Here is a 22,509-nt window from a genome sequence, read left to right as displayed (position 1 = left end):
AGGTTGCGTGTGGTTCTTCTCCTCCCTACTGTCTGTTTTCTAATTTGCCGTATGCGTTGGGACACTGTGTTGTTGGGACTTGCCGGCATCTTGGGTGGGCTTCTCTGTTCCCCTCTGGTTCTTCCAGGAGTCATCTGTCAGTTTCAAGCAGCCTTTACTGGAGAAGGTCCCTGTTCTAAAATGCCGATGTGGGGCACACTCCCCTGTGCGCCTGGTCTGCCCCGGCGGTGGGTTCCTGCTCCCCTCTGGGCTTGGACTGCAGGCCAGAGGGGGTCTGGCGTGGGCGAACTTCCCCCGCTCACCTCTGGCTCCTGAGGAAGCCTTCTGCAGGTAGTCTTTACTGAAGAAATGTCCCTGTTCTAAAATGGTGATGTGGGACACACTCCCTGCCGCTTCTGGTCTCAGGCACACTATTCTGCGCGCCTGGTCTGCCCCGGCTGTGGGGTGCTCGCTCTCCCTGTGGGCTCAGACTACTTGTTCAGAAGGGGCCCGGTGTGGGCTAACTCCCCAGCTGGCCACTAGCTCCTTCAGTAGCCTGTGCTGGGGTCAAGTCGCTAGGTGGCACCGAGAGATCTCTCCTAGAGCCCTTGGGGAGCTGATTTTCCACCCCGTGGGACAGGGAGCAGAGCGGGGATGGTAGGGTACACCTCAACGGCTTTGGGGTGCTGTGTCTGCCTTGTGCCCCACCGTCGTGGGGAACCCACGCCCTAATTTCGTGCCCCGGGTCTCAGTTCCAAAGCCTCAGTTCCAGGACGCGGGCTGTAGCCCAGATCAGTGGCGCGGGAATGGCGCCTTTTGAATCCCGCTCCCTGCCTGGGCGCTTGTCCTGCTCACTCAGGGAGGGCCTCCGCCCGGGTCTCAGTTCCAAAGCCCTCAGTTCCAGGACGCGGGCTGTAGCCCAGATCAGTGGCGTGGGAATGGCGCCTTTTGAATCCCGCTCCCCTGCCTGGGCGCCTTGTTCTGCTCACTCAGGGAGGGCCTCCGCCCGGGTCTCAGTTCCAAAGCCCTCAGTTCCAGGACGCGGGCTGTAGCCCAGATCAGTGGCGCGGGAATGGCGCCTTTTGAATCCCACTCCCCTGCCTGGGCGCCTTGTTCCTGCTCACTCAGGGAGGGCCTCGCCGTCTCCCCCGCAAGCCTAGGTCGCAGGCGCAGGGCCCTGGGCAGCTGCAATCCGAGCGCCGCTTTCGCGCAAGCTTACCGGGCGGCCGGGGCTGTGTGCTGGTGCTGGGCTCCTCCTGGTGGGCGGGGCTCTCTTTACTGGCGCCTGGAGCTCACCTCCGCGGCGGATCCTGCAGGGTTCGCCTCAGCTCCCGTTCACGGGTGTGGTGGCTGAAATAGTTCCTTTCCACTCACAGTCCCGCTTGCTGCATCCGTTTTTCTTGTTGGGCGTTTTGGTTTGTTGTTTCCCTCGTCTCTGCCGGTCGGAGAGTGCCCGCCTCTGTGGGCGGGGGAGGGGAGCAGGGTTTCTGTGCTTCCCTCCCTTCTCGTCCTCTTTTATGGCAACTTTCTTCTTTGGCAGTTTGCTGGAGTCGTCCGTTTATCTTCCCTCTATACTCTATTTTTTTTAATAATAAATTTTTTTTGTTATATTCCCATACAATTGCAGCCCCCCCATTCTGACGCCCAATCCCTCCCCTCCCGCCCCCACCCCCAAAAAAGTGTCTCTGGTTCATAGTTTTTTGTTGATTTTGATTTTAACTTTCTTATAGTTATTCATTTTCCTGGTCCCTTATTTAAGTTTTCTAGATTCCTGCTATGAGTGAGACCATCCGGTATTTTTCTTTTTCTTTTTGGCTTATTTCGCTGAGCATGATCCCTTCCAGCGCCATCCATGTTGCTGCAATTGCATGTGTTTTATCTTTTTTGAATGCTGAGTAATATTCCATGGTATATATGTACACATCTTCTTGATCCAGTCATCTATTTTTGGGCATTATACTCTAAATGTCACTATTTCATGTATATGCTCACTCTTTCCAAAAGCAGTTTCATAGGAAAAAAATTACTGAATGTCTTTGCATGTGATCATTTGGTTTAATCACTACAGTGATTGCAATTTTAAAAATCTGAACAACTCAACTATTGCAAACACTCAGCTACGTGGCCAAGACTCTGAATTATATCCTTAATGCTTAGGAAAAATCAATCACCACTGCTCTCAGATGAAGTAGCTTGAAACAAGAGAGGAAAAGATGATTCCATGGAGCTAAGAAACACCACCAGGATAAAAGAATTTATTTTCCTTGGCCTAGCCCAGAATGGAGAACTAAGCTTGGTCCTTTTTCTCTTCCAGCTGCTGGTGTGTCTCGTGACTCTGCTGGGAAACATCCTGATCTTGGTCACTGTGAGCTGCAAATCTTGCCTTCACACGCCCATGTATTTCTTGTTCCGTAATTTATCCATCGCCGACATCTGCTTCTCCTCCATCACAGCTCCCAAGGCCCTGGTGGACTTTCTGTCCCAGAAAAGACCATCTCCTGCGATGGCTGCATCACCCAGATGTTCTTCTTCCACCTCGTTGGCGGGGTGGATGTGATTTTCTTGTTGGTGATGGCGTTTGACCGCTACGTGGCCATCTCCAAGCCCCTGCACTACATCACCATCATGAGCAGGGACCGGTGTCTTGGGCTGATCGCCGGCTCCTGGCTGGGGGGCTTCACCCACTCCATTTTGCAGATTTCCCTTTTGCTGCCTGTCCCCTTCTGTGGCCCTAATGTTCTGGATACTTTCTACTGTGACATCCCCCAGGTCCTCAAACTGGCCTGCACCAACACCTTTGTGCTGGAGATGCTGGCGATTTCCAACAACCGTATGCTCACCATGCTCTGGTTTCTCCTCCTCCTGGTAACCTACATGGTCATCCTCATTACTGAGATCTCAGGCCAGGGAGGGCAGGAGGAAAGCCATCTCCACCTGTACCGCCCATATCACGGTGGTCACCCTGCACTTTGTGCCCTGCATCTACGAGTATGCCCGGCCCTTCACTGCCCTCCCCACTGACAAGGTCATCTCGGTCACCTTCACCATCACCTCCCGGCTGCTGAACCCCATTATCTACACCCTGAGGAACCAGGAGATGAAGTCAGCCATGAGGAGGTTCTGGAAGCACCTCAGAACTTCTGAGCAGGGCTAGATTGGGGCTTACTCCGTCTCACCACCTTTGCAACTGTTGGTCTGTCCAATGACATGTGTTTAGATCAAGGATTTTAATGAATTTCTCTATTTCTACTATAAGAGACACGTGCTTTCAAGCGTCTGATCAGCATGTAAAAATAATGTAAAAAGGTTCCATGTGACAAAAGGAAGCAGGGGAATCATTGTCAGTGGACTAGTGGATATTGACAATGCAGCCTTGGAAGAAATACAGAAAATGGAACCAAACTTTACTCAGACAATTTTATCCCAGTGCAGTTGTTTTTTTCTAGGTCTGTTGAGGTTTTTTCCTAGGTCTATTGAGGTCAAATATATGATAAAAGTACTTTTACATATTTAAGATATATATTTTACATATTTAAGGTGTACAGGGATGTTTGGATACATATATATATATTGAAATAATAATTGGGGAATTGGGTTCAAGTACAATATTTCTGTGTTACTTCATACAACTACCCATGAAAATATCACTGTCTAAATAATATTGTAAATCAAGAAACAAAAATTATATAAACTCAGGTATTCCCACCACACACCTGTTCTGTCGCTTTGAAAAGAGATGAGACTCGTGTTAGATCATATTGGGGCTTGGGTATTGGGATTAAAGCAGTTCTTTCACGAAGTCATCACATATTAATCAAGCAAACACACCCAAAGTAAGCGCCCCTGATTCTATAATGGGAATAATTTAAATAATTACCACCTGAAGATTTTCCCATCTAAAGTTCACACCCCAATGGTGGAGAGCAGGTGCTGAAGATAGAATAGGGATCTTGCCAATTACAAGTTCCATGAGGTTGGCGTGAGCAACAACCAAGTAAGATTATCTATAGATCTATGGCACCAGATGAGGCTTCATGCATGACATTGAAGGAGAAAATGGATTTCTTTGTTTTGAGGGCCTCTGACACCATAGTGTCTGGAGCATGGTATGTAAATAGTCTCAAAATATATTTCACAATAATTCACTGGTGAATGCACACTCCCAACACATCCTTTGCTTTCTCGTCTCTTCATATGAGAAATTTGGTTAAAAACAAGAAAAAAGTGCATTTCCCGGTCTACCATGCTTCTGATTATGTCAATTACTAACACAATAAACAAACCATCTGTTTAAGAAAATAATAATGCAAAGGGATGAACTATCCCACTGGGAATTCTATGCCTTTTTCCCTGAGTTCCTACCTCTTCAGGAGACAGACTCCTGCTTGTCCCCTATGAGCTCTTCCAGCAGAGTGGGCTCAGATCACAAGGTCTATGAGGATTCAGCTCCTCCCTTTTACATTAGGAGAATTTGAAAACCAAAATGTGCGTTCTTGCACACGGCTTCAGTACACGTTTGACATGTTAATAACACTCAAGGGAGCTTCATCCCAACAGGAAACCCTGGCTACTCAAGTCAACAATCACAACCAAAAGTATTCCCCTCAGTGATCCTGCCTTCAGATCCGGGGCTGAGGCTAGATGCTCCCGGCAGGGGCACTGGGGCAGCGTGGTAGGAGGACAGCGGCCATGGTGGAGCCTGCCCGGTGCCCCCAGTGCTAGGAGAGAGGCGACTGATCCAGCCAACCCTCACTTGTCTGTCTGCCTTAAAGGGGAACATCCTTACAACGAGTGACGCTTGAGGTCAGTATGTGCAACCAAATGGCCAGTCCTACTTCTTGGGTAGGGAATTGAACTGCGGGACTTGAAGCGAGATCACTTTGTCATGTTGTCAATTGCTGGTGTGTGTTGCATGTCTGACCGTGTGAGCCCCTGCACCACCGATGCTGACCACGCAGCTTTCAGAAAGGTTTTGAATGTTAACAGTGTTCCTGAAAGGTTGAGGGCGATGTCTACTAAAACGAAAGTCTTTAATGATGCAGAATGGAGCCGTTACTTCTTCAAAATTAAGAAGGTGCCTTGAAGGACATTGAAAGAAGGTCAGTTTTTTTGCAAGATGGGGCAACATTAGGGCACAATTGCGTTGGGGTCCCCTCAAATTGGAGACTATAAATATCAATAAACCTGTTTTATTGATGGCTTTCCCTGTGCGTATTTAAAAAGAAGCACTTGGGGTCTTGAGTTTGGTCTTGCCAAAAAAACAAAAACAAACTTATAAACACTGTCTCTGTTTTCTTCTTTTTTGTTCCAAACATACACACACAGGCAGTCTCACTGGCCCGGTCTCCCTCTCCTGTGTCCTGGCTCTGCATGCATCATGTGCACGGAAGAACACAAGCAAGCGTTTTTGGTAGAATTGGCGATTTGATCACTTTCACAGCCAATTCTGCCCAGAACCTCATCCATTTGGGTTCTGAAGCCTCTTCTTAACCACTACCCTAAACTGTCCCCTGGAAACCCTGTTCTCAACTGCTCATCCTGCCACCACTAACCAACTTACAGTTAACTATCAGGAAACAATGAGCTTGATGGTGGGCTGAGGGGTGACTGTTGGAAATGGACAGAACACAATCTTAGACTAGTCACAAGGTCATTGAGATCAAACGTTATTTAAAATAATCGAGTGAGCTCCAAAAGCCTATAAATCACCCAAATCACTGGGTCCATTTGTTTTTTGAGAGTGAAACAAATGTTTATTTTCTTTTAGTTTAATAATTAAAAATTTTTAAGTAAAGAAAATATGCGTCTGGGTAATCAAAACTATTTTTTTTCTTGATGAGTCCACTTAATATTGTTATGGTGCTGAGTGAACATTTCCTACTCTCAAAAAGGCTTGACATAATGAGTGTTTCCATTTCACTAATGAAAAGACTGAACTTCCTGGAGTTTAGATGCTTTTAAAATTTCCACTGTGCATGGAGCAGCTGACCTCTCCTGTCTCGCCCACTGCTCCCCTCAACAGTGTATTTCCGTCGATCTGCCTGTTCTACTCCCCACTCTGTCTCTGGTGAATCCTCTCACACCCCCTGCATCTCTGGCCTGTACCCCAGCTCTTATATGCCTAAATAAATAATAAAAAAATAAAAAATAAAAATAAAATTTCCGCTGTGGTTCCACGAAGGCATGGAAGCTCACACTTCCCCAGCTGCTTTATCCAACGTCACTTCTGACCATGGTTTAAACAAAAATTCTCTAGGCATTATGTAACAAATTGCCTGTGTTCTAATAATCTTTTAACAATTAATATATACTTTAAAGAAAGTACCTGTCCCTTTCAAAGGCTAAAAACACTTTGAAAATAATGAAATCCTCTAAGAGTGATTGATGGACTCATAAATCATTGGGAGTTCATCAAAAAAAAATAGCTTTAAGTTGCTTGGGCCTCGACAGAGAGAGACTAGGAGGAAAGCTAGGAAAGGAGCTGTTCTGTTCCATGCAAAGGTGAGGCCTCCATGAGCTGGGGAGCTCTGTGTGTACAGAGGGACCCAGTGCTGCTCCCTTTGGACAGAGTGTGGAGGGCAGACGTACAAAGGGGAGTCGAAGAGAGGCACAGGTGGGCGTGAGTGAAAGCCGTGAAAAAGACTGTTCAGTAACTCTGGGGCTTGCTCAGAAATGACTGGGTATTTTAAAAGGGAATCTGGGCCTCCCTGGTCGTGCAGGGGTTAGTCTCAGTGCTATCAAGTTATTGGCAGCCACTGCAGCCTGAGTTCCATCCTTGGCCAGGGAGCTGACCCACATGGCGCAGCAGACCTCTCCTGTCTCTCCTGCTCTCCCCTCAGCAGTGTATTACAGTAGATCTGCCTGTTCTGCTCCCCACTCTGTCTCTGGTGAATCCTCTCACCCCCCACACCTCTGGCCTGTACCCCAGCTCTTGTATGCATAAATAAATCTTTTAAAATAAATAAATAAGAGAGCCTGAGGGAGCGGGGAGAGCAGGGACTCTGCAGACAGAGAAATGAAAATCTGCCAAGAGCCAGTGTAAGGCAGTGGGGCTGTTACGTCCTCCTGCTGGAGTGACTGAAGTCAAAGTTCGATCCTCCTGCAGAGCCAGGGAGCAGAGACCCTTCCTTGTGACTAAATTCAAAGGAATGCCTCCTGGGTGCTTGAGAGAGACATCTGAGTTGCAGAGATGCAGCTCACCATCGCAAGACCATTTCAGAACTGCTCAGGCCTCTCCCAGAGATGGGACAGGTTCACAGCTCCAGATGCATGTCACCCGCCGTCCTTCACCCTAGAACACTGAGCCCCCTCTTCACTATGCTCCCCACTCCCCACCCACCCTCCCTCTCTAGTGGCCTCCTTTCTGCGGTCTTATTTCTAAGGTTTGTTCTGGTTTAGTTTTGTTCTTTTGCTTTGTTTTCTCTCTGTTCCACATACGAATGAAACCATCTATTTGTCTTTCTTCTTCTGACTTATTCCACTTAGCATCATCCCCTCCAGCTCCACCCATGTTGCTGCAAATGGTAAGATTTCATCTTTTGTATGGCTGAGTCGTATTCCAGTGTGTTCATGTACCTCGTCTTCTTAACCCGCTGCTCATTCATGGGGCTTTTCGGTTGTTTCCATACAAGTTGATTTATTTTATTTTTTGTTTTGTGTTTTTTTTGTTTTTCAAAGTTGATTTTTTAAAAAGCTGCAGAGGGCAATTTCATTATAAGAAGCTTGGCAAAACCACAATACCCAGATGCCTGCTAATGCCCAGGTAGCAAGTACTGTAAATGGTCTCCTTTAAAAAGGTGGACAGCAGGAGGAAAGCATTGAACTAGGATTTATCAAAAAATGAAGTTTCATAATCCAAATAAGGGGAAAATGTTCTTAATTGTTTTTTCCTTTGGTGCATCTGCTTTTTATTTGGGGAGTGGGTTTGGAGTTGCTGAGTGGTTTTGCTGGGGAATGTATTTTTATTTATATCTATTAAAGTTGGAAAATGCCAGTCTATAAATTAATGGCATTAGGACCTCTATTAGGAGAGCATTGTAATGCTCCAGAATGTTGATCATTATTTTTGGTATAGCTGCTTTTTAAAAAAAAATGAATAGATTTGATTTCTTGGAGCAATTTTATATTTACAGAAAAATTAAACAGAAAATGCAGAAAAGTTATACATATCCCTCTCCCCCTACCATCGCCACTTTCCAATATTGTTAACATCTTGCATTAATCAATTAATAATTGATGGACTAACAAAGACACATTATTATTAACTAAAATCCGTACTTTGCATTAGGGCTGAGTCTTGTACATTCCATAGGTATTGACAAATTATTAGGGTATCACTGCTGTAAAAATCCCCCTAACCTTACTTAGTCACCTCTCCCCACTTCTACACCCCAGTCTCTGGCAACCACTCAGCTTTTTACAATAGTTTTGTCTTTTCCAGAGTATCACATAGTCAGAATCATACAGTAAGTGCCTTCCCCACTCGGTAACATGCATATAAGATGCCTCCCCTCTGTCATGCCTTAAGAGCCCATTTCTTTTTATCTCCAAATAATATTCCATTGTATGGAACACATCTATTTTTTAAATGCTAGATTGGATAATAGCTGTAATCATTTCAAAGGATGCTATGTTGTGGGAACAGAGTAAACTGTGAATTTTTGCCAATCTTTCCAAAATAATGTTGTACGGAAGATGGGTTCTGTGCAAAATATCAGTTGGCATCATACAGGGGGGAGTGTGGTCTGCAGTGAACTCAGACCAAATAGATGAAACAAGCCTGTTCAAACTTCACAGTCTTGGAAGCAAACACTATCACACACATTTTAACTCGTGACAAACTGAGACTGTGTCCCCTACCAGTGAAGTAACAGATGTTAATGGAGGGGAAGGCAAGGAAGGAGGCCGAGAGAAGAAACCCACTGTGAGTGGCCAGAGTGATAAAACCCCAGCTAAGAGCGTGTTAAGGAGCAGGGACCATAGAGAAGTTGCCAAGCCCGTCTTGGACCATGTTGAAAAGGGAACGAGACATCAAAGAGAAGAGAGAGAAAGTAGAAACAGTGATGGGCTTGATTGATCTCAGCTGCTGCAAAACTGTTAGTCCAGGGTGGAAATAAACTGTAAACTCTTTGGTTGGCTGTTTCCTTGACTTAATGTCAGCCACCTGGAATCATCAAGCTCTGGCCAGACTATGGCAAGTGGGGAATCTATGACAGCAAATGAGGACAGGGAAGTTTCAGGCTTCCAGAAACTATAGAGCATTTTATAATTTCCCCCGCTGTTTCCACTTCCTAACAATTAGACACATGAATATGTATTCGTTGAAAGAAAATCTAGTCTCTTCACTTGCCAGGGCACTCAGTGGATTTTCAAGAAAGGTATAGCGCATGTCAAATTATGTAAATGTAAAATGTTTTAGGAAGAATTTTATGAACACCCTGATTTAGGTGCATCTGTTCATCGCACCTGTGGAAACTCACCTTGATGGGCTCTTGGGACTAGGATAACTCGCTGACTTGCGGGCATTCTTGCCCAAAAAGAAAACACCGACTGAAATAACCTCCAAAGCACCCAAAACCATCTAACTCACACTTCTCTGGTTTTGATATGTTTTCTCTAACAAGAGTGTTTTCTCCCCAGGTACTTGAAGAAAAAGAACTTGACTCAATGGGGCTGGCAAATGACACAAGGGTGAAAGAATTTATTTTTCAAGGGCTGACCCAGTCCCGGGAGCTGAGCTTGGTCTTATTTCTTTTCCTATTCCTGGTGTACGCGGCAATCGTGATGGGAAACCTCCTCATCATGGTCACCGTGATCTACGAGGCTCGCCTGCACACCCCCATGTACTTCCTGCTCCGCAATCTCTCTGTCCTGGACATCTGCTTCTCCTCCATCACTGCCCCCAAGGTCCTCGTGGACCTGCTGTCCCGGAGGAAGACCATCTCCTTCCAGGGCTGCATGACCCAGATCTTCTTCTTCCACCTCCTCGGTGGAGCAGATGTTTTTTCTCTCTCTGTCATGGCCCTGGACCGCTACATGGCCATCTCCAAGCCCCTGCACTACGTCACCATCATGAGTAGGGGGCGCTGCTCGGCCCTCATTGTGGCCTCCTGGGTGGGGGGCTTTGTCCATTCCATTGTACAGATTTCCCTGTTGCTTCCGCTTCCCTTCTGTGGACCCAACGTGGTTGACGGCTTCTACTGTGACGTCCCCCAGGTCCTCAAACTCGCCTGCACCGACACCTTTGTTATCGAGCTGCTCATGATTTCCAACAACGGCCTGATCTCCACCCTGTGGTTCATTTTCCTGCTGTTGTCCTACACGTTCATCCTAAGGATGCTGAGGTCTCAGGCCGGGGAGGGCAGGAGGAAAGCCATCTCCACCTGCACCGCCCACATCACGGTGGTCACCCTGCACTTTGTGCCCTGCATCTACGTGTATGCCCGGCCCTTCACTGCCCTCCCCACTGACAAGGTCATCTCCGTCATCTTCACCGTCATCTCCCCGCTGCTGAACCCCTTAATCTACACCCTGAGGAACCAGGAGATGAAGTCAGCCATGAGGAGGCTGAAGCAAAGACTCGGGCCTTCCAAGAAGGAATAGATGCTGGGAACCCCCATTGGAGGTCAAAGATGAGAAATATTTCCTTACCACACGACAGACAGGCCCAATGAATAGACATCTAGAATCCCAGATGCTCCTTTCATCCTCTTCCACAGTCCTGTGATGAGAAAACAGTCGTTCCTGTGACGTCTTCTCATAGCGAATCCAGAAGCTGTCAGCTGCTAAGGGACCCTAGAGCTGCACCCCTAATACCTGTCAAAGGTAAGGAGATGAAGTGTGGGAGCAAACTACCACTCAGTTCTGGGGTCGTGATGGCACTCAGTGGAGCCTCAGCCGAAACTGGTAAAATGGCCTCCAGGGACCGAGAATCAAGGCTTGAAAATCCATCCTCTCTCTGAGTGAAAATCTCTCTCCATAGCATCCTTGCAGGATCCAGGGTCACCCCTCCCACCCCACCCACCATCACTGCACCCACTGTCACCACCAGGTTTTCGTAAGTTGAGATAAGTGTCGTGTTTTCTCAAAGGTTCCCTGGCTCATTAAGGGCAGAACAAAGCTAGACCAGAGACACCAACCTCGGCTAAGTAGTACATGCACCCCTGCTCTGCCCGCCACCTCCTGCAGGACTCGGTGGGCTGTGAAGCAAGCTCCCCTACAAAATTCCCTCCTTGCTGTAGTATTATGAAAAGTCCTTGGTCATCCCCTCACCCCCTTCCCTCAGGAGTAACTACTACAAGACTACCCCCTCGAAGAATTTCAACATCAGTCTCCAGAGAGGAAGGAATCCTATCCTGTTTCATTGCTAGGATGGCTCGACTCACTTGTACACGTGTCACAAAGGCTAAGAATAAACATTGTCTAGGCCCTGATTAGAAACTCCCCAGCCAGCCCATTCCACATTCCTCTTCCGTGTTCTTTCTAGCATGTTCTTTAGCAACCCTCTTCAAGAGATTAGAAAACAGGATTCAATTCCGTTGGTCTTCTGACAACCCATTAGATGAAACAGACCCAATGGGTGGTCGCCTAACATTTGGGCGGGATGTGCTGGCTGGCCTATAACACCCCAGTCTTCTCTCCCACGCACTCTCTGATGTTTGTGCCACCAGACTGGTGTAACAGGCCATTTGCTTCATGCAATTTAGGAGGGAAACAAAAGCCAAGAAAATCTGCCCCAAACATAGTTCGTCCCAACCGGCCCTATCACTGCTCCCCCCTGTCCTTCCATTGGCCCCTGCCTGAAATTCTTCTTTTGGGGTTATTTTCTAAGTTAGACACAGTTCGGGGGGGACAAGCCTGGTATCATGCCACCACTTCTCAAGTCAGACCCCTCTCTGGAAGACCACAGAACCAGAATCCCATCCTGCCCTAACCAGCATGATTCGTTAACTATCAAGAATGGCAGGTGGGCCTCCCCGGTGGCGCAGGCGGTTGAGCACAGCACTACGAAGCTGTCCACGGACTCTGCAGTGCTGGTTCCATCCCCGCCGGCAACAGAGCAACCCACATGGCAAGGCAGACGTCTCCTGTCTCTCCTGCTGCTCCCCTCAGCAGTGTATTTCAGTCAGTCTGCCTGTTCTGTTCCCCACTCTGTCTCTGGTGAGTCCTCTCACCCTCCTGCACATCTGGCCTGTACCCCGGTTCTTGTATAAATAAATAAATCTTTAAAAAAAAAAGAGAGTGGCAGGTATTTCCCTCTTGGTTAATCATTTTTATTACCAAAATGCCATGCTTTCCTTCAAAACTCAACTCCCCTTCCTTAAACATTTTTTGTTTTAGCATTTAATCTTTACTTTCTAGAAGCAAAGAATGAATGGAGTATTCATAAGAGACTAGTTCAGGAAGAAAACCTGTGCATGTGTGTGAGATCTGTGTATTTATGAGCTGTGTTTACACTTGTATATTTGCATGTAAGCTGCTCAATTTAGAAAAAGATGTGGCATGTAGATAATATTAAAACATACATGTACTTTTTACTTGGAGACTATCCCAGAATTCGCAGAGTGAGGTGGAGACCTCTAAGTAGAGGGGGCGCTGAGGCGCGAGAAGTCAGAATACCACAAAGGAACTATTCTTCCTTTGCGGGCTTGTTCTTTAGAGATATAGTGAGCAGAAATCACCAGAAAAGGCTCCAAGGACTAAGCACCAGGGCCATGAGGGCAGGGAGCGGCTGGAGAGGGAGGCCGAGCATCAGAGGGCTTCTCTGTGAAGGGGTGGGGAGCATTTGCGTTTCAGATCAGTCAGCCCTGGACTGGACAGGTGCAGGCCCGGAGATAGGGCCGCCACGGGTGTCCGTGGAAGACATGGAAGAGAGCTGCAGTCATCAGCAGAGCGGAGGATGATCACAGAGGAAAGACTCTGCGGGCTCAGCCGACGGGATGAGGGAGGCAGAAAGGATCACTGTCTGGTGTCTCTCTGGGGTGCTGGGTAGATGGTTCCCCAAGAAGGGACCAGCTTCCTATGGCAAAATCGTGGGTTCTGTTCTCAAAGGAGGGAGAGCCATCTCCTCCCTGTATGTTCACTCTTAACTCCACGCCTCCTCACATGACCTTGCTCGGATATGGGGTCTCTGTGGTGGTGACGGAGTGAAAATGAGGTCATTGGGGTGGGCCCTGGTCCAGTACCGCTGAGGACCTTATTAAAAGGGGACACTTGGGCACAGAGGTGCACACAGAGGGCAGATGTGCGAAGAGACAGAGGCAGAAGCCGGCGCCCACGGAACATGGAAGGGGCCCAGCAAAGGCAGAGCTGGTGTGCTCAGCACTTAGTGTTTTCTAAAAATTTCCCTTTGGGAAAACTTGATCTACCCCAACCACACCAAATTCACCTCCCAAGTCATAACACTCATAACAACGGCGTTCACTCAGCATTTCCTAGGGCAGATCGTGAATTATTCCCCGAGCCCCCATTTTGCAGAGCGTGGGTCTGCTACTCCTGAGTGGCCTGTTCGGCCACCATTTTGTTAAATCCTAAACAAGATCAGAATGGCCCGGTCAGTTAGGCACAGGAGCCCAACCCTGCAAAGTCCCTGTCAAATCAAACAAGAGCGCAAAGCTGGATCACGCTGGGAAGGCTATGCATCACGAGGTATGACCAGGAACGCCAGAGGGGCTGAGGACGGGTGTAAAGCAAGGGACCCCAGAAGCTGATCAGTGGAAAGCCTTGTTGGTAAGATTAGAACCGTGGCTGGGGAATTAGGGCGTGATCTCAATGACAATACCGAGTCATCAAGCAGATGAGAAGTGCCTGGAGGGCAGACTCACAACGCCTGATCTTCTACATTCTTCCCCTTTCTTTAATCTCCTCCCCTTTCCTTTTTCCCCTCCCCCTTATGCTGTCTATCAATAACAAAGCCAGGATCTTGCTCTTCAGCAGCAGCCTACATCATGTAGCCTGCTCCACCAGTCCCTTTTTTTAATCAGTGTGGTGTTGCCCCCTGCAACAGCAGAGGAGAAAAGGTGGCACAGAGCAGTTAAGCCACCAGTCCAAGGCCACAGAAGGTCCCAGATGTCTCAGGCAGGCATTCTGGGGACTGCACCTGGGCCGGGGGAAACTGCCAGGGCCGCTGTCTGTCCTGGTCTTTAGAGGCCCAGGTGGGCCAGCCCAGAGGACAGGAGGAGTCAGCCGGGCCCGGCTAGAGCTTGGTCCAGGAGAAAAACTCTGCCAGATGGAGAATTTGTAACAGGGTGGTCCCCAGGAAAGGGGGAGGTTCCCTGCCCCACCCAAGGGAGGGTGGAGCTGAGCAGCAAGAGAAGAAGCTGCAGGAAGAGACGGAGGAAGGAAGCAGGATGGAGCAAGGAGACCTGGAGGAGGCGCATGGAGCCTAGAGACACGTGAAGAAACTGCGCTTGTCTTTTGGTCGTGGACTGGGTGACACAGATGTGGGTGAGACCTGTGGGGAGGTGACAATGGCAGCTTTTATCTTGATGTTGATTTTGCTCTTTTCCTTCTGGGCTTGTCCGGTTGTTTGTGACCCTTTTCTGTGGGTCCCCACTGGAAGATGCTTTAGACTTGTGGCAGGCTTTGGGGCCTTGTTCTGGGCCAATCCCATATGGATGGAGTTTTACCCACGAGGGGACGGGTAACTTTGGGTGCTTCATCTAGAAACTGAACTCTTTGCCTCACCTGTATTGTTTCCTAGTTTTTATTAAAGATCCTTCCCATTAAAGTGTCATATGTTTTGTGTTAATGCGGCGGATGGCGAAACCCATTTAGAGTGGGCAGGTTTGCGGGGTTTGGGCTGCCCCTCTCCCTTCCCTATAACAAATTCACTGTAAAACATGTGGCACTGTTGGAACTCTGTACCAGGTACAGATAATTAAGTTCTCAAAAAATACTTTTAATTTAGCAAAGTATGAGGTTAGAGGACTTGGAAATAATCACAAAAGGAAAGGCGGGGGTGGCCTTTAAGATATCCCTCTCCTGAGAGGCATCAGCAGTTTTACAGACAACCCGAGCAGGGTGCAGGGGAGGAGCCAGAAGGCCCAGGACCCTGGCCAGGACAACCTCAGGCAGAGCGCGCACGCACAGCGCAGGCGCAGAGGCCCGAGCCGGCACAGCCGCCTGCACCGACCCGGAGTGGCCACACGGGGCAGCCTCGGGGACGGCGCCTCCCGGTCGCTCAGACTCCGGCCCGCGCGGCGGGGAGACGGGAGCGCCGCGGCGCCCTAAGAGAACACGGTCCCTTCCCCCTTCTCGGAGAAATACGCAAGATCAAGCTCGCAAAAATAAAACCTGACCTACTACTCCGTATAAAACGCAAAAGGGAGGGGTGCGCCCTCGTGGTTCCACTGGGGCTCGAACCCAGGACCTTCTGCGTGTAAAGCAGACGTGATAACCGCTACACTATGGAACCCGACGCTGGCGGAGGGCGCCGGGCCGCCATAACTCCACACCAAGGCGCCGCCCCGACACGTGGGGCGAGGCGGCGCCGTGAGCCGCGGCGCCGGCCCGCAGAGGAGCGTGGACCCGCCTCCCCGCCCCGCCATGGGGGCGCGGCTCTCTGCGCGGCCGGCGTCGCGGGCTGCGGCCGCTCCCGGAGGAGGCGGCGCACACGCAGGCGCTGCCTTGATGTAAGCGGCGCGGAGGGCCGCTGGCGCCGGGCTCTGTGGCGCAATGGATAGCGCATTGGACTTCTAGACCGTTGGGGGCATTCAAAGGTTGTGGGTTCGAGTCCCACCAGAGTCGCTTTTTGTTTTGTGAGGGGAACGGACGGGCCCCCCTACCCCAGGGAGGACGCTCTGGGCGGCGCGCTCGCCTCGAGACGCGGGCAGCTCCGTCCTGCGCCCGGGGGCGCCTCTCGCGGGGGCGCCGGGAACCCCGCTGCGTGGGTCGTGTGGAGGCCGGGTGGCCCCGGAGGGCGCGGGGGCGAGATGAGGTTTGGGCGCGCACGGACGGACGGAGCTTTCTGCCCGTGGTGTTCTTGCACTGCGTGAAGAGAAGCGAGTTTCAACTGTCATGAAACTCGGGTAGCTCCGGGTGGCGCGGGTGCACGAGATGCTCAAGGCGAGGCCCAGCGTCGGGCGGCGGGTGACTAAGGCTCTGGTCTCCGGCCCGGGGGACCTGCGCCCGCTGGGGTGTGCGCCCCTCGTCCAAAGCGGCGTCATTCCGTCCGGTTTCCGAGGATTCCACGACCTTCAGCGGCGCTGAAGCCTCAATTTTTTTTTTTAAGATTGATTTATTTATGCATACAAGAGCTGGGGTACAGGCCAGAGGTGTGGGGGGTGAGAGGACTCACCAGAGACAGAGTGGGGAACAGGACAGGCAGCTGAGGGGAGCAGCAGGCGCGTCAGGAGAGGTCTGCCGCACCGTGTGGGTAGCTCCCTGGCGGGCCAGGGATCGAGCTCGTGCTGCAGGGGCTGCGGACAGCTTCATAGGTTGCGTCTTAACCCCTTGCGCCACCAGGGACGCCCCTGAAGGTTCAATTTTTAATTTGAAATTGAACACCTTTTGCCAGATTTTGAAAATGTAGCAACAAGTGCAGATCCATGCTTTGTAGGAAGAAGTTCGTGGGGGTGAAAACTTGGGCGTTGTAGGGGAGAGCGGGGGCACTGGTTAAAATGCCCCCCTGACCTGAGGCCACATCCCACTTCCGTTCTAAAAGCAAGGGCTGTGGGAATGCACAGATTTAGTATTTGTATTACTTAAATTTTATAAAAGCAAAAGTTACCCTCCAGCAACAGAAAACAAGGCATGGTCTTCCCTAGATTGCAGCCCGGAGGCGCTCGCACCACAGAGTTCCTGAGGGAAGAGGTGAATTACAAAAAGCAAACGAACAGGATGTCAGGTGTGGAAGAGGGACATGAGAAGAGCAGGGCGGGGGGAGGGCGGGGCGGCGCCTTCTCAGGACAGTTGTCCCACGGGACTAGGGAAGCCGATCGCCCTAGGATGATGCCTCCCCTCTCTCTGCCAAACTAAACCTTCCCAGCACCGGCCAGCGCAGGCTCCGTGACCCCCGGGGCTCCCTCCACGCCCGTTCGTTGCCGGGAGTTGCTGCCCGAGGCCCAGGCCGCTCTAGCTCCTCTGCTGGAGCCTGGCGTCCGCTTTCTCGCTGTTTTCAGTTTTTAGTTTTAGTGTTTTTAGTTTTCAGCAAACTCGTCTGACACACCCGTGTTTCCATATGTGAAAACTGTCCCTAGAAATCTTAAAAGTTAAAAAAAAAAAAAAAACCCACTGCACTCCTGTGTGATGTTTCTATGCAAACATCTCCCCTGCAAAGCCGGGGGTCCCGGAGGGGACCCTACAGGGAAGGGAGTTGTTCTTGTCATCTCCGTGCTGGGAAAGTGGGGGTGCGGGGCTCTGCCTATGGGACCCCGCAGAGCAGAATCACCTAACAGACTAGGTTTTTTGTCTTTTTTTTATTTCATTATGAAGAGAAGCCAAGCTTGTCTTTAATCCAAGAAACCCCGGGCAGGCCTCAGGGAGAGGAGCGCGCGTCCTCTCGCGCACCGCAGCGTCCTTCCCCAAGGCGCCGTGTCAGTCCCGTTGTCTTCTGTTCCCAAACACCCCTCCGGGGTCGGCGAGCACCTGACAGCCCGATGGACATCGCTCGAGGAGGCACAGTCATAGATCTCTAATTTTTTCGCAAATAAGCGTTGCACCAAACATCTTGCTTAGCTGCAGCTCCTCGTGTGGGTTGCCTGACGTAACATGGCTCGTTCCATAATGGATTTTTTTTTCTTTTTGACGTCGTCCTTCGCTCCCGCTTCATCTCTCCAGGAAAGAGCGCGCGTGGGGGCGCCCACCCGCCGGCTCTCCCCTGCCCAGGGCTCTTTCCCCAAGACAACCCGAGCCTCCTCCGCCCGGGCCGGGCTGGCGGGACAAGGGGGTTTCCCGGCACAGCAACCCCCGCCCGCAGCCTGCAGGGTCAAAACCTTTCACATGGAAGCTTCGAGAAGCATTCAGAGCCCCGCTCGGCTGCCCGGGGCGCGGGGGCGCCTCCTCTCGGGCGCGGTCGCTGCTCCCCGCGCGCGCAGGCCTCACCCCCGCGGAGGGCCGGGGCGACCCTGAGGCCGAGGGGTCCTGCCGGGCCCGGGGGGCGGGGCGGGCGGGCCTCGCGGGGTCCTGGAGCCCGCGCTCCCTCCGCAGCCGCGCCTGTGGGGTGAGGACGCGACCCCGGCGCGGACTCCTGACGCGGCGCGCTCGGGACGCCCCGGGCGCTGACGATGAAGGACTCCCCGGGCCCCACAGCCGGACGGCGCCGGCGGGGCGCGCCCTCGGGGGCGCCGGGCTGGGGGGACAGCCGGGGTGCGGGCGGGGCGGACGGGCGGCCTTGTCTCGAGGGCGGATCTCTACACCGGAAAAGGGGGAAACGGAGACAGGCCCGTCCACGCCGGCTCGAGTTCGATCCCGCGGCTTCACCTCAGCGAGTCCACGGGAAGCCGCAGGCTCGGGTCCTGAGGGCCAAGGGCGGCCGCGCCCGTCCGCGCCGAGAGGCGCCTGCCTCGAGGGCCCGGGTAGCTCAGTCCGCAGCGCATCAGACTTTTAACCTGAGGGTCCAGGGTTCAAGTCCCTGTTCCGGCGCGGGTTCTTTTAAATCCCAAAGCGCCCTGGAGAACGCTTCTCAACGCCCGCGGAGCGGGAGGGGGTCGCCCACGCGCGCCCGGGGAGGGCGCCGGCCTCTCTCCGGCCTTCATGCACGGCTCCGCCTGCGGGGTCCTGCCCAAAACTCGCAGGGGTTCCTTGTGTGGCCAAAACACCATGAAGCACAGTCAGGAGAAGCGCCCCCCGTCAGCCGCGTCCTGGCAGTGGCGCTCCCGGCAGGATTGCGGAGCGCGCGGCCTTGAGCGATGCTTGCACTGAGCGCGCGAAGGAAGGGTGAGGGCCCCCCGCCGGGTCGCGGGCGCTCTGGGGGAACCCTGAGTGGCGAGTCTTGCTGTGTAGACATGTCTTTGGAGACTGCCTACCACTGTAGTCTGTGTCGTCTGTGACTGCCAAAAGACTACGGGCTCGTGGGTCTGGGCGTGGGTGGGCAGAAGCGCAAGCAAAAGCCCTGCCGAAACCCGGGATCGAACCAGGGACCTTTAGATCTTCAGTCTAACGCTCTCCCAACTGAGCTATTTCGGCGAGCACAGGAACCTTCTTTAACCTATTTGGGAAATTAAAAAAAAAAAAAAAAAAGACTGGTCTCTCCTGGTTTCATTTCTAATTTCACCTTCTCACTTTCTAAATTATTCTGTATTTAACTCTGAAGTTTTGAGGGCGGGAAATGAGCAAGTCCATTCCTGCCAGTAAGAAAAAGTGGGCGTTCTTCCTTCCCAGGTTCCCTTTTATCGTCTTCCTAAGGCTTTTCTGCCTCTCCCCGGGTTCCCAAAGTAAAGACAGTCACGTGCCTACTGTGTGCCTCAGTGCTGTGTGCCTACTGTGTGCCCTGAGTGCTGTGTGTCTGTGTGCCCTCAGCTCAGCCCTATGCAGGCCTGGTTGGCTTGTTGGGACACAAGCTGGCCAGATGCAGGATGCTGTGTGCCTGAGTGCTGTGTGCCTACTGTGTGCCTGAGTGCTGTGCTGTGCTCCTGCTGTGTGCCCTGAGTGCTGTGTGCCTACTGTGTGCCTGAGTGCCTATTGTGTGCCTGAGTGCTGTGCTGTGCGCCTGCTGTGTGCCCTGAGTGCTGTGTGCCTACTGTGTGCACTGGCTTGTCTACCTGAGTGCATTCAGCCCCTACCCCACCCCCAATTCGCCTGATACATGGTAACTTTTTCTGCCCCCACACGGTCCAGACAAGAACCAGTGACAGGCAGCTCCAAGCTGGCAACACCTGGAGGGTCACGGACCAGTTTAGCCCTTTGGTGAAAGAGAGCGAGCATGGGCTTGAGGAGCGGGCGCAGGGAAGCAGGAGGGGGCTCATTGCTGTCTTTGGCCTCACCTGCCCGGTCTGGTCCGTGCGGCTCGCTCAGGAGGCGATCAGAGCAGACACCCCACTTGTGAGGGTGGCCTGAAGTGGGCCGGGCCATTTCCCAGGGTCCCCTCCGGAAGGAGACGATTAGAGAGTTTCCACGGCTCTTCATGCGGCTTCTCGCCCGGGAAGGCCCTCTGGGCGCCCTGAATCACTTTGTTCTGGAAAGATGGCGCAGCAGCCGGACAGCCGGACAGCCTGACCCCGGACGCCGCCCGCACAAGCCACAGGCCCTGGCCTTAGCATCCTGGCATGTTGGGGTGTATTTTGAATACACTTTCAAAGATGTATTAGGAAGAGTTCCCTGCTTGTTTCAGTATGTATCTTTTTGTCCTCTTTCATGAGGAAAATAATACTCATGGCGTCGATGTCTCAGGATGCGAACTGGGCAGACTCGGCTCCGCCCTGTGCAGGCCCTGTTGGCTCGTGCGTCACAAGCTGGCCACATGCAGGCTGGAAAGAAGTGTCCATCCCCTCCTCCCGACGAGGAAGCCGCGCTTTGGGGAGAGGGGGATTTGGTGTGGGCACGGCCGTCGTGTGCACGGGTGAGGGAGGGATGGAGGCCCTGACTCACCCTGGAGCCTCCCCTGGGCCCGGCCCCCTCACCCGCGCACCGGGTGCCCAGCCCATGAGCAATGCCAGGAGCTGCCTCCTCCACCCACCTCATGCTGTTAATGAGGCCAAGGTCGACTTTCTTCCCTTCTCTTGGCAGAGGCGAGGTAGGGATCCCGCCCCCGCCCCCTTGACCTCACAGGGAAAGTCACTTTAGTTTCTTTGAATCCAAGCCTGAGCAGCTCCTTGCGCCCCCAACCCATACCTCTCAGGCGCCGAACCATCCCTTATTCATTTATAGTCCGTGGAAACTAGTTTTGGTTTTTCCTTTTTAAAAAAAATTTTTCAAAAAAAGGTTGTTTATTTGAAAATAAAATTTTAGACCATGTATTTTTTAAAGATTTATTTATTTATTTTAAAGATATTTATTTATGCAAGAACCGGGGTACAGGCCAGATGCGCGGGAGGATGAGAGGATCCACCAGAGACAGAGCGGGGATCAGAACAGGCAGACTGACAAAATACACTGCTGAGGGGAGCAGCGGGTACGACAGGAGAGGTCTGCCGCGCCATGTGGGTATCTCCCTGGCTGGCGGGGACTCGAACCGGCGCTGCAGAGGCTGCAGACAGCTTCACAGCGCGGCGCTCAACCCCCTGCGCCACCGGGGAGGCCCTAGACCATATTTTTAAGTGATAAAGGTTTTTATTATTTTTTATTTTTCCTTTAAATTTGGGGCTACATTTTCGCTCCCCCATAGGTGCACCCTGCACCAGGCCAGCCGCGCCCACACCCGCTCCGCCTGCCTCCCCTCCCCGCCCTCTGCCCCTGCTCCCCGGGGAGCGGTAAGTCCCTGCGCTGCGCCCCGCCTGTCCGCTCCGGCGCGGCGCCGGGCGTGGGGTCTGGGCGTTCCTGTCCTTCCCGGGCGCTGAACACGTGCCCGAGCCCCCGCCCGCGACGGCCTCTCGGCGCGCACGTTCCTCCTCCCCGCCACAGAGGTTCCGTCTCGACCGCGGCTTCTCCCTGTTTTCGGGGTCCCAGGGGGCGAGGAGAGACCCCACCGCGCGTGGGGCGGGGTGGCCGCAGCGGAGGGGAGGGGAGGGGGAGGAGGGGGGGAGGGGAAGGGGAGGGGAAGGGGAGGGGAAGGGGAGGGGCGGGTGAGAGGAGGATCCGCGCCGCGCCCCGGGCCTCTTGGAGGAGGGAACCCCAGAGTCGGCAGGGGGCGCCCACACTCAGCGAGGGAGGCGGCGACCTGGGGCGTCCCCGGGGCTCCAAGGAGGCGTCTGCCCCTCATTTTCCAATGCCAGCAGCCCTGGGCCAGCAGCCGGGCGGGGAGCTGCGGCTTAAACCAGTCCGGAGCGCCCCCCAAGCGGCCCGGACCCCGCTTCCCCGGCCCAGCCGGCCGCGCCCCGACGGGCTCCGGGGTTCCGCTCCGGCCCCCAGGCGCCGGCACACGCCGCCCCGAAGCTGGTCCTTACTGCGTAATTATCGTGGAAAAGAAAAGGATCCGCCCGAACAGGGACTTGAACCCTGGACCCTCAGATTAAAAGTCTGATGCTCTACCGACTGAGCTATCCGGGCTCGCGGGGCTGCCCCGCCGCGGGGACTGAACTGCGTCCCGCGGCGCCGCGCGCAGGCGCCCTGGGCAGGCGGGACCGGGGCCCGGAGGCGCGGGCGCGCGGGGAGTTCAAGGAAAATAAAGCGCTGGGGGCGGGGGAAGCAAAGATTGCCTAAAAATGAACAATGATGTCAAAAAAATAAATAAATAAAAATGAAAATGAAATAAAATAAACCATCCGTGAGTCCTTGGGATAAATCTCAAAAAAATAAAATAAAATAAAGTGAATAAGCCCGGTCCGTGGGCAGGTGCGCCCCCGGCTAGGGGTCTCCTGGGACCCGCCAACCCAGCCTGGGGGGCGGGACACCCCGCTGCTGTCCCGACCCCAGAGCGCAGCCTCCCAGCCCGTCGCGTGTCCCGGTCTCGGGGTGCCCCGGTCTCGGGGTGCCCCTGCTCCCGAGGAGGCGCCC

General features: G+C 52.7%; 1 protein-coding gene, 4 non-coding genes and 1 pseudogene across 5 annotated transcripts; 3 read left to right on the top strand and 3 right to left on the bottom strand.

Annotated features, from left to right (window-relative positions):
* Positions 1-2,200: 2,200 nt before the first annotated feature.
* Positions 2,201-3,133, top strand: LOC119248836 (olfactory receptor 4D10-like; annotated as a pseudogene).
* A 6,512-nt stretch (positions 3,134-9,645) lies between these two features.
* LOC119250553 (olfactory receptor 4D11-like) lies at positions 9,646-10,581 on the top strand. Its single transcript, XM_037518302.1, has one exon. The coding sequence runs from the start codon at positions 9,646-9,648 to the stop codon at positions 10,579-10,581; it is 936 nt and encodes a 311-aa protein (XP_037374199.1).
* Positions 10,582-15,321: 4,740 nt separating this feature from the next.
* On the bottom strand, positions 15,322-15,394 carry TRNAV-UAC (transfer RNA valine (anticodon UAC)). Its single transcript has one exon. It is a non-coding gene; the product is annotated as a tRNA-Val (tRNA).
* Positions 15,395-15,640: 246 nt separating this feature from the next.
* TRNAR-UCU (transfer RNA arginine (anticodon UCU)) lies at positions 15,641-15,726 on the top strand. The gene is given in 2 exon segments: positions 15,641-15,677; positions 15,691-15,726. It is a non-coding gene; the product is annotated as a tRNA-Arg (tRNA).
* A 3,305-nt stretch (positions 15,727-19,031) lies between these two features.
* Positions 19,032-19,104, bottom strand: TRNAF-GAA (transfer RNA phenylalanine (anticodon GAA)). Its single transcript has one exon. It is a non-coding gene; the product is annotated as a tRNA-Phe (tRNA).
* A 2,885-nt stretch (positions 19,105-21,989) lies between these two features.
* TRNAK-UUU (transfer RNA lysine (anticodon UUU)) lies at positions 21,990-22,062 on the bottom strand. Its single transcript has one exon. It is a non-coding gene; the product is annotated as a tRNA-Lys (tRNA).
* Between the last annotated feature and the right edge of the window lie 447 nt (positions 22,063-22,509).

Source organism: Talpa occidentalis, unplaced genomic scaffold, assembly GCF_014898055.3.
Source record: "Talpa occidentalis isolate TD23 unplaced genomic scaffold, MPIMG_talOcc4v2.1 talOcc4.17, whole genome shotgun sequence".
Lineage (NCBI taxonomy): Eukaryota > Metazoa > Chordata > Mammalia > Eulipotyphla > Talpidae > Talpa > Talpa occidentalis.
The sequence above is the reverse complement of the archived record's forward strand: the minus strand, read 5'-3'. Positions and strand labels throughout refer to the sequence as shown.